This window comes from Procambarus clarkii, chromosome 50 (assembly GCF_040958095.1).
Source record: "Procambarus clarkii isolate CNS0578487 chromosome 50, FALCON_Pclarkii_2.0, whole genome shotgun sequence".
Lineage (NCBI taxonomy): Eukaryota > Metazoa > Arthropoda > Malacostraca > Decapoda > Cambaridae > Procambarus > Procambarus clarkii.
The window spans coordinates 14,058,998-14,078,587 of record NC_091199.1 but is presented as its reverse complement, the minus strand read 5'-3'; the positions used below and the strand labels follow the sequence as shown (position 1 = coordinate 14,078,587).

The following is a 19,590-nucleotide window of genomic DNA, read 5'->3' as shown; positions in this document are numbered from 1 at the left end:
TTGTTGCATACATGTATGGTATTCTACACATTCTATGATACAAATATTATTGACAGCCCAATACAACATTGCACTTGAAAAACCCAGGGTAAAAATATTTCAAATACAAGGAAAATATTATATGTTCAATGTATGCTGTTAGAACTTAGTGCCAAAAATTGTGGGACTAGGCTGAACTCTAATAATGGGTTATAAGTTTATTAAACTTGCCAGAAATGCTTTGTGGATCATAATGGTACATGAAAATGTAGATAGTTTTATATATATATATATAAATAGTGTATATTACAGCAAAAACACTAGTTCTGAAAATATCATAATCTCACTAATATGTGCACCATATTTTTAAGTATAGTGATGTTCCACACATTTTATTCTAAAAAATTATTAAATTAATTCACTATTAAACAATATTATTGCAAAAAAAAAATAAAAAACGGAAAAAAAACAAACAATCAAAGACATTGAAATAAATAAGTAAAAAAATCTTTGCGGTGACTCCTGTCCTCTGTCGGTGCTGGAGCAGACCGCTGCAGGTGACTGGACTGTCGACGCCCGTAAATGACCAGACTTCCTCGCAACCGTGCGGTTAAACCTCAATGTCACATGCAATTTTTTTTCCTGTGATATTTGAAGAAATAGTTTATTTTGCATTTTTCCCTCAAACATCATGGGGTTGTTAAAGAATAATAGGTGTGCAGCCCAGGGGTTAAGAGGAAAAGGCTTTTTACAGTGCCCAGTATGAAGAGCATCTTGGTTATTAATAATAAGATTTTGGTAAGGCAACTTGTGCTCCAGGTGGTAGTGGCAAATATCCTCTGAAGAGTAGGTGTAGAACAGCACTTGTGTTGTGACTATGCTTAGTTGTACAATTATGGTGAACAAAACATGTAGATACTTATATATAATGTGTACAGTATATAGTGTAATAACAGCAAAAACACTTGTTTGATTGATCGTAGAATATATTATAAATTGTCACATATATGAGTCTTATTATGAGCATAGCGATGTTCTACACACATTGAACTACAGTATATAAATTCCACAAATTACACACTTTTGAATAATGTTACAGCAAAAATCCAGAGAAGAAATGAATTAGAAACAAAAAATAATTGTGAAAAATTATATTCGTGGCAACTGCCGCCCCACAGGGTGGCGGGGTCGAGTGACCCCAAGCGCTCCATCACTCAGCGCCCATAATTGGCTCAACTTCTCGGCTCCATCACGGTTAAAATATGTCGCATACAATATTTTGTTTTGGTTTCCCGTGATCTGAGACTGCATTTTAACAATATAAGAAGAGAAAATAATTTTTGCAGATAATTTATTTTCGGCGCACAGCGGGATTGTCATATTTTCAGGCCGTGCATCACGGTGGTTAACACTTTCGCCCGGGCATGATGCAGCATTGCGTCATCCGTTTACTGTCGGTAATGCCGGGGATGATGCAGCATTGCGTCATCCACTTTAAATATTCGCCAAAAATCAGGTTTTTATCCGATGTTTTTGGGACTTGTTTTAAAATGCGTGCCGATGTCTTCCCTTTTTCTTTGTTGCGCCTCGTGGCCCGCAGGCGGCTCGGCACACGCCGTCGGCCCATTGTTTTCGCTCCACTGTTGTGACCAATGTCGCCTCCCCTCGCATCTGAAACGTGTGAACATTTTGGCTATTTTCCATGGCTATATTTCTTACTGCGGCTTTAGAAACTATCTACGCTTACTCCACGATGGATAGTGATCATGAACAAGGCCCTTCCAGGAAGAAAATTGCGAAAGAAAGGCTTGAAAAGGGCGGGAATTGGGAGTGTAGCTGGAAGGTGTCTGAGCGCTCACTCGCGGCTAACGCGTGGCCCGTCTTCAACTCGGCGGCGGTTGGAGCGTGACCAGGTTTTTATTTTATATGCTAATGTTCCTCTAGAGAATTCTATTGCGAACCCATTGAGACCAAAATGAAAGACCTAGGACAAAAATTGAGGTGACCAGAGTGAAAATAGTGAAAACATTTTATCGCGTTTGCGCACTCCTGGGTAACTCATTCGCACTTTCTCTGTTTGCTGTGGGTAATTAGCCAGGCTTTTGGAGTTTATATGCATTTAGTGCTGTAGAGAATTCTATTGCGAACACAATGATACCAAATTTAATCTCGTAGGACGAGAATTAAGGTGACAAAGTTGAAGAGAGTATACACTTTTCAGAATTTTCGCGCGCTCCCGTGACACCCTGGGACCCAAATCGCACAGTTGAGGGGTGGCGCGCGGGGTACGCCAAAGTGTTAAGGCTCATTTTATGTTATGAAGTAAAGGAGTATTCTTTTGTAGTACAGTATTTTAAAACTACATAAATGCCCTAACAAATGCCTGTAATAATTTATAATGTTCTGCAAAAGGTTGTATTATATTTGTTTAAAGTCAAGTTTTCTTCACAGCCGGATAAATGGAATTGCTGGAGGTGTGGTGACAGTCATCCGCAGTTGTCTTTTGAGTCGTCTACAGAATACTATAGCTACACTTGGTTCACGAGCAACTGGAGCTCCTAGTTCAACACAGAAAGAATCTGTGCCAGAGAACCAGTTTTCCCTGTCAACTGTCAGCTTTGAACCAAGGCAGGAACTATTTTGTTCTGTAAAATAATTGGGTTATGATAAAAATATTTGTTTTTCTATGCATTAGTCTAATATACCAGTATTTGCATGCCTCAATGTTGACTTCTTAAAAGCCTTCTAGAGAACATACATGTACATTTAAGGTCTTGATATCACAGTTAGGTTCATTCATAACAGAGTGGGTGTGAATCCCAAGTGGGACAGAAATGCCTCTGTTCACCTAGCAGTAAATAAGGTACCTGGGAGTTTTGGGGTTGCATCTTGAGGAGGGTCAGTACTGTAGTTCGACTTTGGAGAGTCCGCGATGCAAGACTAAAGTATGTAAATAGCCCACAGTGTGGGCTATGGTTGGTTGCAAATGACCTTATTAATATTATCTCTGTCATTATGTTCAAGACAATGTGTAGTCCTTTTTTCAGTGGTCACCACTGTTGGTTGTGTGATTACCTAATTGTTGACCTGATTACTTTGTTACATTTACATGCTGGAGGAGTGACAGGAAGACTTCTGACATGAATGACAAATTTTCTAACTAACAGACAGATGAGGGTGGTAATCAGAGACAATATATCTGACTGGAGGAGTGTTATTAATGGAGTACTGCAGGGTTCAATTATTGCACTAGTAATGTTCATCGTCTACATAAACGATCTACCTGAAGGAATACAGAATTATATGAACATGTTTGTAGATGATGCTAAGATAACTGGAAATGATAAACTGATGGAAAATTGTATGCATGTAGAGGACATGCTGGATACATTTAATAGCCACTGAGATGTATATACAAGTATTTAAATGTAGTAGAGTCCTGTTGTAAAATAAGGGTGAAGCCTTTCATATAATAAAAAGAAAGGGAAAGGAAAATTAAAATATATTATAATTCACGGAAGGAATTGAAACTATGACACAATATAATTTAAGGGAGAAAATTAGATCACTAATGATTCAATAGGTAGGAAAATTGATGTCTCACTTACACAATTGATCTGAAACAATTAAGGTTCAGTTATGCAATCATTTTGAATTGAGGGATTGAAACAAGTCACTGAGATACGTGCATTGCATGTATATACATATGTACTGTATGCCCTTGCTTATTCAAATTCTACGGAATCAGATATTTGGTTATCCAGCCAAAACTGCATCCAGATATTTTCTGGCAAAACTTCGCCATATCTGGATAGCAATCCGGATAACTGGAGGTTTGGTCAGATAGTGCAGATTGGCATTGATTCTAAATCAAGCCCAAGTAACTTTCTGCCAACTTTGTATCCTGACAGAAATCCAGAAAACCTGGGATTATTCCAGATGCCACAGGTAGGCATACCATATTAATCCCATTCAGCACGAGAGTATTGGAGCTTTATGGGGTGGGTGGTAGCAGGATAGGGGGTGTTGGGGTTGGTGGTAGGAGGGTAGGGGTATTGGGGTGGGTGGTTGCAGGGTAGAGGGTGTTGGGGTGGGTGCAGTGTAGCCTCGCAACCAAGCCAAAGACCTTCAACCAGTGCAGCCTCACAAGCAAGATAAGGACCTTCAACCAGTGCAGCCTCACAAGCAAGACAAGGACCCTCAACCAGTGCAGCCTCACAAGCAAGACAAGGACCTTCATCCAGTACAGCCTCACACGCAAGACAAGGACCTTCAACCAGTGCAGCCTCACAAGCAAGACAAGGACCTTCAACCAGTGCAGCCTCACAAGCAAGACAAGGACCCTCAACCAGTGCAGCCTCACAAGCAAGACAAGGACCTTCAACCAGTACAGCCTCACACGCAAGACAAGGACCTTCAACCAGTACAGCCTCACAAGCAAGACAAGGACCTTCAACCAGGCAGCCTCACACGCAAGACAAGGACCTTCAACCAGTGCAGCCTCACAAGCAAGACAAGGATCCTCAACCAGTGCAGCCTCACAAGCAAGACAAGGACCTTCAACCAGTGCAGCCTCACAAGCAAGACAAGGACCTTCAACCAGTGCAGCCTCACAAGCAAGACAAGGACCTTCAACCAGTGTGCCCTCACAAGCAAGACAAGGACCTTCAACCAGTGCAGCCTCACAAGCAAGACAAGGACCTTCAACCAGTCCAGCCTCACAAGCAAGACAAGGACCTTCAACCAGTCCAGCCTCACAAGCAAGACAAGGACCTTCAACCAGTCAGCCTCACAAGCAAGACAAGGATCCTCAACCAGTCAGCCTCACAAGCAAGACAAGGATCCTCAACCAGTGCAGCCTCACAAGCAAGACAAGGACCTTCAACCAGTGCAGCCTCACAAGCAAGACAAGGACCTTCAACCAGTGCAGCCTCACAAGCAAGACAAGGACCTTCAACCAGTGCAGCCTCACAAGCAAGACAAGGACCTTCAACCAGTGCAGCCTCACAAGCAAGACAAGGACCTTCAACCAGTGCAGCCTCACAAGCAAGACAAGGACCTTCAACCAGTGCAGCCTCACAAGCAAGACAAGGACCTTCAACCAGTGCCCACACAAGCTAGACAAGGACCTTCAACCAGTGTGGCCCACACAAGCAAGACAAGGACCTTCAACCAGTCCAGCCTCACAAGCAAGACAAGGACCTTCAACTAGTGATGCTTCAGCAGCTGGCAATCAAAACTGACCTTGACAAGCTCCTGTACAGTAAATTTAGTGTTGTGTTAGGCTAGGTTACGTAAATTTTCATGAATTACTGATTTCAACAGCAATCAAGAAGATGAACTATAACAAGATAAACTGAAAGTTTGTGTTTTAAATTACAGTCCTGGTATATTTTCCTATTTATAGTGTGTGTGTGTGGAAATTCATATGTTGGTTGTAGTACCCAAAATTGTGCGAATGTGAATTTTTTTACTTTCCTGGTAAAAAGTACTGCTTTTCTGGATATTCTGGCTTATCTGGTGGGGATCCTTGCCATACAGTATACAGTAGTCCGGATAAGCGAGCTCGTACAATGTCTCCAACACACATGAGAGGGAATGATACAAATGTGGAAAGATTTATCTTATCACTTGAGGGGCCTCATAGCCTGGTGGATAGCGCGCAGGACTCGTAATTCTGTGGCGCGGGTTCGATTCCCGCACGAGGCAGAAACAAATGGGCAAAGTTTCTTTCACCCTGAATGCCCCTGTTACCTAGCAGTAAATAGGTACCTGGGAGTTAGTCAGCTGTCACGGGCTGCTTCCTGGGGTGGAGGCCTGGTCGAGGACCGGGCCGCGGGGACACTAAAAAGCCCCGAAATCATCTCAAGATAACCTCAAGATAAGAAGCCTAAAATGATGTAAGTGATCTGTGTGGCAAGGAGAGGCAAGGTGAAGAGCTCTTCTCAAGACCCAGGCCTGCTCTTGAGTAGTGAAGGGTGGAGGTGACACAAGCAGGAGGCTACAGTGCCATACCATATGACAACTTTTGTAAGCACATTAGCTAGATACTATGGCACTACTCACTCTCCAGAAAACAACTAGAAATACTTAGAAACACAACAGTAACTAATGAAATGAAATGAAAGTATAATAGAAATTCGTTCATATAAAAATGCCAGCCTTTATACTTTATACTGTTCAGTGCACTTTAGTGTGCATTTCAGAGAACTGGAATGTACAATATCTTGTGTTATCTAAATGTTACTCACTCACAACAAGATTCCTTATGCAGTATCATTTCTGACTCTTGATTTCCCTTCCAGCTGTTGATCCGTGCCATTTATGATGTAGGTGGTGGTACCAGATACTAAGTAACACTAGGAATTTTCATTTAACCATAACAAGACTTTTGCTTCATTTTTTCCAGGGCACGCAACATGCAAGGCTTCCGTGTAACATGGAATAATGGCCACCAAATATCTTTTGCACAGAAGTGGAATCCTTGGAGCAGGGATATTCCTTATACAACATTTACCTCGCATCCTCTTTATTGGTATACAGGTAATGAGCTTTATTTTCTGTAACTAACTTTCTGTGCATGCAGATCTGAATGTCACTGTCTTTTTCTAGCCGTTTTTCATCAAGGTTCAATCTGATTTTCAATCTGACAGTGGTAGTGTTGGCTGCTCATAGCCTATTAGATGTTCCCCATTGCTGATCCTATGATGCACTTGGATGCTTTCCAGTCACCAAATTTGTCCTTTCCTGAGCTGTGGCTTTCTGGCCTTCTCACCCTCATGGATCAATCATTCAATGTAATTAAAGGGGTCATTTCTGGATTATACCTAGATGGAGCTAAGGGCCAGGTTTGATTTGGGAGAGCTTGGTCTAACAGGCTCTTGCTCTTGGAGCAGCCCACAGGCCCACATATACACTACAGCCCAGTTGGTTTGGCATTTCTTGCAAAAAAACTGTCCAGTTTTTTCTTGGACTTCAACTTTATATATCATATACTTGTTGGGAGGATATTTAAAAACCGTTGACTTCTGATGTTCTTATAGTGTTCTTGAATTGGGCCTGTGGCACCTCTACTCTTCACTAGCTCTATACTGCATCTTCTTCCATATCATTCCCCTCCAGTATGTTGTTATTTTACTTTGCAAATTTGGGACCTGGCCATCCAGTATTTTCCATGTACAGGTACTGTATATATAATGTGATACCTCTCTTCTTTTTAGAGAGAGTTTTGAGAGCTTTTAGCTGATCTCAATACTCCCATCTTTCTAGAGAGAGAGTTTTGAGAGCTTTTAACTGATCTCAATACATACTGTAGTTTAGGTATTTATTTTTTACATTTACTATTTGTGCCTGCAGAATCAAACTATTAGCTCTTAGACCCTGCCTTTCTAACCAATCTATGTTTCCTCTATTGTATCTACTACATATATTTCTCTCTAATACACACACACGTCCCCAGGAAGCAGCCCATAGCAGCTGTCTAACTCCCAGGTACCTATTTACTGTTAGGTGAACAAGAGCATGAGGGCGAAAAATTTTGCCCATTTGTTTCCGCCTCTGCTGGGAATCGAACTCGGGCCATTAGGACTACGACCCCTAAGCGCTATCCACTCAGCCGTGAGGTCCCCTTTATCCACCCCTAGGTGCTGTCTGTGCGTGTTGTATATGTTCTTTGTATTTTCTCTATTTCAGCAGTCTCTCCTGCTCTGAAGGGGGTAAGTGAATACTGAGCAGTAGTCGAGTTGGGACAGCACAAATGCTTTAAATAATATGAACATTGTGGTGGGATTCTGGGATTTGAAGGTTCTTGTAATCCATCCTATCAGTTTTCAAGCTGACACTACATTTGCTTGCTTATGGTCTCTAAACATTAGGTCATAAGACAATTATTCCCAGACCCTTTACACGTTGCTTTCCTACTTTGGGCAGATTTGATTGTATTTTGTACCCTGTATATTGTTTAAGGTCTTCATTTTTAACATACCTAAGTACAGTGGCACCTCGGTTGACGAATGCCCTAGAGTACGAATTTTTTAGTATATGATGTCAAATTCATCGTAAAATTTGAATTGGTGTACGAGGGTTTACTTGGAAGACGACGTCTGTTCATACGCGTATGGGTCGAATGAGCGAGTGGTGTTGGGGGCGAGGCACTCTCAGTTTGTTTACAAGTCTATCCAGTGTAGTGACAACCGCGGCCGCTCTTGAATACTTTGTGAAGAATTTCATTGTTTGCCTGCTTTTTTGCTTTTTTAACATAAGTTCTTATTATATCATGCCATGGATCCCAAGAAAGTCACTGGTAAAGTTCAACCTAAACTTTTGTTGAAAAGGCTTACCCAAATGAAGCTGTAGCAGGCTGTTGTGTTAACCTTTTTAATGACAATGTGATGTCTCACTTCAGACAAGTGTTACAACGTAGGGAAAATCAAGTGTTGCTAGACAGGTTTTCAGTGAAAATAAAAAGCAGTAAGCCACAAGCAGGTCCTAGTGGTATGCAGGCAAAAACGTAGGATAGAGAGTACCCCAGAAAAGTCATCACTGCCAAATGTTATAATAGAAGGGGACTTTCCTTCCAAACAGTAACACCTCTCCTCCTTCCCTCCTCCTCACCATCTTTCATATGCCAACAAGAGCCCTAATTCAAGGTAAGATATTCATACTGTATTGTAGCTAGTACAAAATGAGTGTTATTCGGTATAAAATGTATTTTGAAGTTAATATTTTTGGGGGTGTGGAACGGATTAATTCAATTTACATTATTTCTTATGGGAAAATTCGTTATGGTTGACAAATTTTTAGTTGACACATCTCTGGGAAGGAATTACGATTGTAAATGAAGGTACCACTGTACATGGAATTTATCACTGTTAAACCTCCTGTTATTTTCTGCTGCCCAATCAAGAACTTTATTAATATCAGCTTGTAGATTTACAATGTTTTCTACAGAAGTAATTTTCTTGCTGATTTTTGTCATCTGCAAAAGACGACATGAAGCTGTGACTTGTATTTTTGTCTATATCTGATATGAAAATGAGAAAAAGCAGTGCTGCAAGGACTGTGCTGAAAGGTACACTGTTTTTTCACTGTGCTTGGACTCTTATTTTATTTGATTGACTGTTATTCTTTGCATTCTGTTTAACAAAAAAAAAATTTAATATCCATCGCCCTACTTTGCAAAGTCTGTGTATGCAACATCTCCATGCTGTTTTTCTTCTAATGCATCAGTGATTTTTGTCATAATGGTCAAATAGCTATGAGAGGCAGGATCTTCTTGCTTTAAATCCATGTTGACCGGATTGTGATCATTGATCTCCATGAAACTAGAGATCTGATCACCCTGGGGAGCCGGTCTGAGGAGCCGGTCGGCCGAGCGGACAGCACGCTGGACTTGTGATCCTGTGGTCCTGGGTTCGATCCTAGGCACCGGTGAGAAACAATGGGCAGAGTTTCTTTCATCCTATGCTCCTGTTACCTAGCAGTAAAATAGGTACCTGGGTGTTAGTCAGCTGTCACAGGCTGCTTCCTGGGGGTGGAGGCCTGGTCGAGGACCAGGCCGCGGGGACACTAAAAACCCCGAAATCATCTCAAGATAACCTCAAGATAACCCTCTCAAAAACTGTTATGTGGGATTATGTGGGATGTTAGTGCAACTGGTTTATTTCTTAGCCAGTACTTTGCTCCCTCCCTTGTGTAGGGAAGGTGTATCTGCTGATTATAGCACCTCTGAGATCTTCCTAGTGTCCAAACTTCTTCTCCAAACTACATTGAGTACTTTTGCCACTGGTACTTGGCATTTCTTTATAAATATTGAATTGCAGGAGTCTGAACCCTGGGGTGAGTGCATGGGCATGTTGTCAATTTCCTTCAAAATCTGCAGAGTTCGTGTTGATGTCAGTTATATTTTCAAGGGTTCGGATATCATGCATAAAGAAGCTGTCTCCAGATCTTCCACTTTCATACGGTTTATTGGAGTGCTAAACATGACCAACCTGCATTTTCTAGGAATGCATTAATTTCTTTGTTGTCCTCTGTGTATGAACTTTCACTTGTACGTATAGGTCCAATACTGACAGAGTTTTTGATTTTGCATATATGAAGAAATGCATTTCTTCAATCCGATATGATTTCTTCAGTCTGTTGTTTCTTCAGTCTCCCGTTCTTTGTAGGGATAGTCGTGTCTGCTTAACCATTTCCCTTATTTTTTCCTTTTTCTGTAGTGCATTCTGTGTTCTCTTTCTAAGCTGGTTCTCTTACTGTTTTCAGCAAAGGAACATACAATATTTCAGACAAACTTTATGTGCTTCAGCAGTCAGTTTTCTATTCTTTGCGTGGGATTTTTATTACTTAGAATAATTTCCCGTTGAATATTTGTAAGTTCCTTGTTTATTATTTCCCAGTTTACCCTTTTTTGTTAAAATTTAGTTTATTTAATGTTTCAAATTTTACTGAAAGAAAGCATATAACTACTCATCAGACTTAAGTTTCATCAAAGTGACATCATTTTTTTTTTTTAACCTTAACTTATTATAGTGTAATCTTCATATTTGACAATTAGTTTAAGAAATTTCATTTTAGTTTTGAAAAAACATTTTTTGTTTATTTGATCAATAATCTTGCATTAATTTACAAGTTAAAAAATTTATAACTCGGTAAATTTTGTTCTGAATTAGAAACAAACTGTGAGCTCTAGAGATCAATAAACATAGAATATAAAATGTCAAATTCATGAGAACCACTTCCAAACTAGCATATTATAAAATTTGAAATGTGTTCACTACTCTGGTAAAGCTTCAACCAAATGCTTTTAAAACAATGAAGGAAAGTTTGTGAAAGAATAGGACTTGAATATTCCTCCCAAAAATCAATATTTGCATTTGTCATTTCTTTGGTTAATGCATTTATTTATTTTCTTTTGGCAAATTGACATATTGAATGATACATGTTTATGTAAATGAGTGCAAAAGGCATGTTCTCCATGACGGTAATTTAGTAAATATAAAATAAGCCGCCTCCTTCCTTACTTTTCCTTTGTTATTTAAAATTAGGAATACAGGGGAAATATAGTGCACTTCAAATATGAGAGGGAAAAATAAGCTTTTCTTACCGAAGGATTGTCATAGTGTTACGGGAATTTGAGTATATAACTCGGGGGTTACGTGCACTTTTGTGTGCAGCCTCGGTAGCTCCCAGTACCCCGCCATTCTTGCCCATGAGAATTGGGGGTGTTTTGAGGGTGACTGTATGAGGGACACAAGCAGACAGGTTGAACCCTTGGTTGAGCTGAGTTGCCATCTGATGGTGTGCTTGCTTAAAGTTCTTCTCATAATGCTGAATGAAAGTGAATTATTTCTTCACTAAGAGTCAGAGAGAGAGAGAGAGACCTGGGAGTTGATATCACGCCAGACCTGTCCCCTATTAATTGTGGGAATCATTTTTTAAGTTTATAGGTCAAATATAAAAAACTTATTTAACCATTTCAAAATGTACTAATCTCAGTATGATGTAGCTAAAGAGATTTTTTTTTTTAATTTAGGTTGTGAAAATGCCACCTATGATGCCAAGAGTCTTGCTAAAGAACTTAAGCTAGCCATTGAGAACTTTCAAGAGCGGCCGGATACAGCAGCAACCTGCAGTGTTAGCCAGAGTCCCATCATTATTGAAAATTATGTCGGAATTGCATCCTTGCTTCATAATGCTACAGAGCTTGGCTTCTTCAAGCTACGGGGGAAAGTGAGCTTTTGAAAAGGTTGAACATTTGTAGACATGTAGTTAATTTGTAACCAAAATATTGCCATTATGTTGCTATTTTTCCTTTTGAAATGAAAAAAAAAAAAATTGAGATATACCGATTGTGCTCATAGGCCTTGTAGAGTAGCCTTAAAAAAAAAAGCCTTACACCTAAAAAGTGTAAGCCTTTTAGTATTTATATTAATTACTTTTCCTCTATATGGTATTAGAAAAACACAGTTTTCATGGCTTGTTGATCTCCCTGGTATTTCGTCTAACTAATTTTTCCTTCCCACTAAAGGTATGGCGGGTAGCAGCGTGAAGCATTGCGTGGGGGAAAAAACAATACTGCAAGTAGGTTGAAGATTGAAGAAAATTTGAAGCTTAGTTATATTGACTCGAGAGCTTGATGGTTACTCTTGGAAGATGTACTCAGGAGTCTCATTTTAATTTACTTTGTAGGTTTGTTTTTATCATATATTTGCTAATATATTTTTGTTTGTTTCTAGTCCTTCCTCTCTCCTTTCCTCCTCCTTAAATTTTTGTGTCAAACTCTTTCTTCTCACTTTTTCCATTTCCTCTTTCCTTCCCTCTTTTACCTTTTCAATCCTCTCCTCCCCTTTTTCATCTTACCTTATGCTTTGTACCCCACTTTTTTTTTTTTTCCTTCTCTCATCTCTCTTGTATCTCTCTTATCCTCCACACTCTTTCCTCCTTTCATCATTCCTTTTCTCTGTCGTTTCTTATTCCCTATTTGTTTAACTGTTATTGACTACAATTGTTAATAATACTGTACTTACTTTCCCATTGACTCTAGTTTTCTAATTTTATGATAACCAAAGAGAAAGCTTTAGTATCTTATATTTTAAGACCGTGCTAAATAGCAGTATTGCTGGCTTTGAACAATCAGTCTCGTAGGTTAAGAAATACAAATGCAACATTAAGAAATTCAGTTGGATGGTGTGTTTGTATATCAACTAGGAAGCCAGAAGTATATTTATGCACCAGCCATGGGCATTAGGGTACTTAATTTAGTTTTTAAATGTTAAGAAAGCAAAAGGTAAAAATGTTCAAGTTTTTGTTTTGTTCCGTTGACAGGAGAATGTATGAAGTTGTATGCTGAATACAGTTCTTAAGAGTTGTACTCAAGTAACAACATTCAGGAAGCTCGTGTCAGTAGTCTCCTTGAGATAGTGTTTTAAAAACATGGAACGAACACATTTTCTTACTTGTATATCTTCAATGTAGAGTACCAAAATAACTAATAATTTTAGACCGTTTGTATAAAATATGATTATGCCACCAATGCTTAATTTTGGCTTTGTAAATATAAAATGTATTTGTGAATTTTGATCATGCATTAGTCAATATATATTTCAAAGCTTTTAGAAGGCTGCAATTTTAATTAAAATCTTGCTTATACAAGAACACGTAGCGCTTCAACCCTTTATACAGGGTAATTTAATCCAATTTGTGAGTGTGTTTAAACAGATAATATTTTGTATATAAGTGTAAATGACTTAGAAATAATATAAATTTGCATGTCTTGTAAAGAAAAAAAAATCATGAGGCCCATTTCATTGACTTAACCCCCTAATAATGATAACTTTATTATGAGTAAGGGAATGAAATGGACCTTTTTGGAGTTTGTTGCTTCATAATAATCATCATATAGCTTATTTTCCTCATCTCATTCAAATTCTGGATCACTTTCTTACAGTAAATGTGCAAGTTTATGATACTGTATATGATATTACAGAGATGCCCTCTCCATCGTATTTTATTGGCAATTGGGTATCCTCTTGGATATTGGATATTAGGTATCCTAATATTAGATATTGGATATTAGGTATATTGGCTATTAGGTATCCTTTTGGATATTGGCTATTGGGTATCCACTTGGATATTAGCTATTAGGTATCTTCTTGGATATTGGCTATTGGGTATCCTCTTGGATATTGACAATTGGGTATCCTTTTGGATATTGACTATTGGGTATCCTCTTGGATATTGACTATTGGGTATCCTCTTGGATACTGACTATTGGGTATCCTCTTGGATACTGACTATTTGGTATCCTCATGGATATTGACTATTAGGTATCCTCTGGATATTTTTTCCAGATCTCTCGAAGCTTGTCACATAACCAATGATTCTGAAGGTACCTAATTGGTCAGTTTCACTTTTAAAATGTGGGGAGGAAATTGCTACTATAAAATGTACTGTATGTGTGTGTATGTATGGTATTTATGAAAATTGGTGTGCTGTATGATATAACTGTACTGTGAAAAGATTAGCAACAACAGTTGTGCTTTCTGACTGTCTACCTTGAGGCTACCTTGAGGTGCTTCCGGGGCTTAGTGTCCCCACGGCCCGGTCGTTTCCTGTCACTCATAATGGTAGAATAACTGATGGATGGTTGAACTAGTGTGCTTTCTTGAGATTGTGTCTTTATTGGCTGGGAATATCTTGTGGCTCCTTCATTATATTGTCCAAGCTTTAAAGTTGGTACAGGTTTTTGTATTTTCGGTATGATGAACTTAATATTGGCTGTATTTTTGCCAATGCAGTGCTTGAATTCCTTAAATGGAATTAGATTTTGTTTTTAATGCTACAAATTGTCAAGTTTGAACATTATTTTCACCATTCATCAGCCTCTGGCATTATCAGGGTTAGCACTGTAAGCGCATGAGTAGTTTAAGGCAAATGTTATATATTTTCTACTGTGTTAGCTTGTCATAATACTATAGCTCATCCATGTACATTTAACATCCATAATCTAAGGACACTGCATAAAACATATATTTCAAAACAGATTGTAAAAATGCTCAGGAATGCTGGAAAGTTGCAAGATTACTGTAGAGGAAAGTTGTGGTTATTACAAAGAGACCTCTTCAAGTAAGGTTGTGAGTAATTAACCCGCACACACTTCTTACACCATTAGTGTGTTTCTGTGCACCATTCTAATCACTGGAGATCATTTCCCGCCAAACACATGACGAAATTATGACGTTGCTATAATGGTTGAACCAGTTTTAACACCTAACAAGTTGTAATAATGTTTTAATACGTCATAAAAACGATATAACAAGATGTAACAAGTTTATTACAAGTTGTAACAAGCTGAAAGTAGGGACAGTTTGTGTGTTTACAGGGTTCACACAGCCATCTTTTTTTTTTTTTTCTCTGTCAGGGTGAGCATATTGCTATATTCAGTGTGTTCCATTCCTAGATTGCTCTGGTGATCATTAACCATCAGAACAAAATTCCAGAGTTCCCTAATTTACTTTTAGGGGAGTAGTAAACTGATGCACACAATGTCTGATGCACCATGGCAAAGATTATCAGGAAGAGAGACACCATGAGCATAGCTCTCATTCTGTAATTACACTTGGGTAATTACAACCTTTTAGCTCGGCGAATAAGCAGTGCCATTGCACAAGTGATACTGTCTTTTGCTGTGTTAGTAAATGAAACTTATTTGGTGCTATAAGATCTGATTTTGATGCAAATGTGTCATTCTGATATAGTGATCTTGGTAACCAAACCACACATCACAATATGACAACGTTTTGGTCTGTCCTGAACCATTATCAAGTCATATGAGGAGAAGGTAAGAGTAAGGCAAAAGGTAAGAATAGGATGAAAGGTATGAATGGGATGGGTGTAATAATGGGATGAAGGAAGAATGGGATAGGTAAGAAAAAGAAAAAGGGGATAGGCTTAATTCAGGTCATGTTTGTTCGGTAGGTTAGAACACTTGAGTATGTACTGTGAAAGGGAAGAGTCAATAGTAACAAAGCCAGGACTAAGGTTCACACTAAGGTTCATGCTCTTCCCTTGCACAGTACATACTCAAACGCTCTAACCTACCTAACAAATGTGACCTGACTTAAGCTTACCCCCATTTTCTTTTTCTTACCCTCTTATTCTTACCTATCCCATTCTTTCATCATCCCATTATTACACCTATCCCATTCATACCTTTAATCTTATTCTTACCTAATGCCTTACCCACCTTACACCTTTTCTTCCTTTATGGGTTATTCATGCCTGTGCCACCTCTTGGGTGGCTTAATCTTCATCAATCTTTCTCCCGTCACACACGACTTGATAATGGTCCAGGACGGACCGAAACGTCTTTGTACCTTCGTCTTCTGGTATGTGGTTTGGTCGTCGTATTTTCAACCTCGTTATTGTGACTCATTGTCTACATAGTGATCTTGGTGCTAGTGGGAGGGGGGTGGGGGGAATCTTTGGGTAGTAGCACGTATATTGGTGTTTTTGGTGCATCAGTGGTTATTATTAAGAGAACTGTGGACCAAATTTGGTGCCACAAACTACTGAATTTGATAAAAATAGTGTCATTGTGATTTTTACTGATCATGATGAGGGAATGAATGCACGTGGTTATGCATTTAAGTCATGAAAATATACCAAATTGTCTCATTTTGAAGAAAACAGAGTTGGTGTAATGAAGGACTGTGGTGTTAGTGGTATAAACGTTCAATGCAAGTATACTGAGTGAAGTAAACAGAAAACTAATTAGAATACAGTAGATGACAGGTGTAGGGAATGTGGTGCGACTCTGTGCATCGAATGCTCTATTTATGCATAGTTTTTATCATGTACATATTTAGAAAAATAATACTAGAGTATATAAAATAGCCCAGAAACACAACAAAACACACACACACACACACCACACACACACACACACACACACACACACATTCAAAAGGTGACACCCCTAGGGTCAACACTTGCAGCAGAGGAGCTCCAGCATATTTCAACAATCCTAAGTATTGTAGTACAGGTTGATGGTAGTGAGTGGTGTCCCAGAGAACATAAAGGTATAGTGCTCTTGAAAAATAGGTGAGATAACAGGAAAGTGCTAAGGGAAGTGAAAAATCGGATGAGAAAAAGTTGCCCTAGTGTTTACAGTGCAGAGAAGAACATTCAAGATGGCCACTGGCAAGGGGAAAAACAAAACAGAGCTTGATTTTGAGGGATTCAATGAAGAAAGCATTGATATTAGTAGTCTACATAACAAGTTGGTAAATTTAGATACTATAGTGAACTCTCATGTAGAAATAATTAGTAAATTGAAAGAAAGTAATGACCATTTGAATAGCAAAGTTTTATGTCTTGAGGGTTTAGTGAAAGACTTGCGCAAGGATAAGAATCAATTGGAAACAAATTGCAAAGCCATGGAAGAAGAAAAAAAACTCTTAAAAATAGCTTTGGAAGAAGTTAAAGTAAATTTAAACATAAATGACTACAATAGGTTAGGCAAGGAAATTCAACAGGAGAAACAGCTTTTGTCAGCACAGATGGAGGAAGTTACACAAGGAATAGAACAGTGCAAGAAAGATATGCAACTCACTTATGCACAAGTGGCCAAGGAGAAGGAAAAAATAGAAGAAGCAGTAAAGGAAGTCAAACACTGCAGCAACCAAGATAAAACAAACATTAGGCTAGAAGTGAGGAAAGAATTGGCATCTAACCCGAAGTTGGTGCAAAACACAGTTGATCGGAGTAAGTCCCTGATCATTTTTGGCTGCAAAGAAAAGGCGATAACATCTAGGTCAGAAAGAGCTGTAGAAGAAGCTAAAGTAGTAGATAAAATTGTTGGCCTCGTGGAAGGTCTTACAAACAGAGAGAATGTGTGCGACTACAGGAGAATAGGCAGGTACGTAAAAGGGAAAGATCGACCTTTGAGGATCACCCTAAACGGTGCCAAACAGATGGAAGAAGTACTAAGGAATGCTAGAAAATTGCAAAGGGATGAGGATGGGAAAGGGTGGTCATTAAGACGAGATCTTTCAAAAGAAGATAGAGAGAAGCTGAAACTGAACCTCGCCGAGGCAAAACATTTAAATGAGAGCAGGAATGAAGAAGAAATAAATTCTTTTTTCTACAAAGTGATAGGGGTAGGCAAACCAGTAAAGTGGTACATAAAGGCAAACCAACAAAATCAATAGAGAGAGGGGAGTGAAGAATAAGGAGAGGGGGAACAAGTTCCTGAAGATTGCATACACCAACATAGATGGAGTGAGATCGAAGATACTGGAGTTAAGTGATGTAATACAGCTGCAGACACCAGACATTGTTGCACTCACGGAGACAAAACTTGAAGATGTAATTTTAAATGAGGTCATATTCCCAAGGGGCTACTCAATTTGGAGACGGGACAGAAAAATTAGGAAAGGCGGTGGCGTTGCTGTGCTGGAAAAAGAACACCTAAAGGTGAAGGAAATAATGACTGCCAATCCACAAGAAGTTGACATAATAGCACTAGAGATCTGCTATGAGGATGATAAACTAATGATGATAAATGCATATAGTCCACCGCCAAGCAGCACATGGTCAAAGGAGGAGCTAGATAGTAAACGTGAAGGTCTTATAACAATAATGAGAGAGATTATAGCGAGAGCGGATAACGATAGATCACGACTGTTGATAGTCGGTGACTTCAACTTGAAATCCATAGACTGGGAAGCATATGAAGCTAAAACAGAAGATTTTTGGACCTGTAAATTTGTAGACCTCATCCTGGGAACATTCTTGTATCAACATGTTAAACAAGCTACGAGGATGAGGGAAGGGGACGTTCCCTCCATGCTAGATTTGATATTTACCAGGAAGGAGGAAGAGATATTTGACATTCAGTACCTTCCTCCCTTGGGTAAAAGTGACCATGTCTTTTTGGGAATAAAGTATGCAATGCGTTATAAGCTGGAAGAAAATAAGGAGGTTGAAGCAGTTGAAAAACCAGACTTCAGGAGAGGACATTATGGTGACCTTAGAAATTTTTTAGTGAGTATAATTGGACAGACTTGATGCTAGGCAAGGAAGTGAATGAGATGTATGGCAAGTTTTGTGAAATATATGATAAAGGCACAAAAAAATTTATACCAAAACAGAGATGCAGAACTAGGAAACAGGATTGGTTCAATAGAAATTGCGAGAGGGCTAGAGACCGAAAGACACAAAAATGGAATCAATACAGGAAGAGGCCGAACCCCCAAACATACCAGCGATACAAAGATGCGAGAAACAACTACACGGCAGTGAGGAGAGAGGCAGAAAGAAATTTTGAAAAAGGGATTGCGGACAAATGTAAAACAGAACCAGGTCTATTCTATAAATTCATAAACAACAAATTGCAGGTAAAGGATAATATTCAGAGGTTGAAAATGGGAAATAGATTCACGGAAGATGAAAAGGAAATGTGTGAAACACTAAACGAAAAGTTCCAAAGTGTGTTTGTACAAAATGAAATCTTTAGGGAACCAGATACAATAAGAATTCCAGAGAACAACATAGAACACATAGAGGTGTCTAGAGACGAAGTGGAAAAAATGCTCAAGGAGCTCGGTAAGAACAAAGCAGCTGGCCCAGATGGCGTTTCATCATGGGTTCTGAGAGAATGTGCATCTGAGCTCAGCATTCCACTTCACCTGATCTTTCAGGCATCCCTGTGTACAGGAATCGTAGCAGACGGGTGGAAACAGGCTAACATAGTTCCAATCTACAAAAGTGGCAGCAGGGAAGACCCCCTCAATTATAGACCTGTATCATTGACAAGTGTAATAGTGAAAGTGTTGGAAAAACTAATCAAAACTAAATGGGTAGAACACCTAGAGAGAAATGATATAATATCAGACAGACAGTATGGTTTTCGATCTGGAAGATCCTGTGTATCGAATTTACTCAGTTTCTATGATCGAGCCACAGAGATATTACAGGAAAGAGATGGTTGGGTTGACTGCATCTATCTGGACCTAAAAAAGGCTTTCGACAGAGTTCCACATAAGAGGTTGTTCTGGAAACTGGAAAATATTGGAGGGGTGACAGGTAAGCTTCTATCATGGATGA

The 19,590-nt window shown here is 39.1% G+C and overlaps 1 protein-coding gene across 11 annotated transcripts in view; it reads left to right on the top strand.

Moving 5' to 3' along the window:
- LOC138351612 (tumor protein p63-regulated gene 1-like protein) overlaps positions 1–19,590 on the top strand; it is a 52,755-nt gene that overhangs the window by 14,539 nt on the left and 18,626 nt on the right. For 3 of the 11 annotated variants that reach the window (XM_069303581.1, XM_069303579.1, XM_069303575.1), the window contains exons 6-9: positions 2,431–2,607; positions 6,389–6,522; positions 11,516–11,712; positions 12,011–13,480. In XM_069303581.1, the coding sequence (XP_069159682.1) occupies positions 2,431–2,607; positions 6,389–6,522; positions 11,516–11,712; positions 12,011–12,031 (529 nt within the window). In that variant the 3' untranslated portion in view covers positions 12,032–13,480. Of the gene's footprint in view, positions 1–2,430; positions 2,608–6,388; positions 6,523–11,515; positions 11,729–12,010; positions 13,481–19,590 lie in introns of those variants that run through there. The other 8 variants (XM_069303578.1, XM_069303580.1, XR_011222562.1 and 5 more) reach the window with 7 other exon arrangements.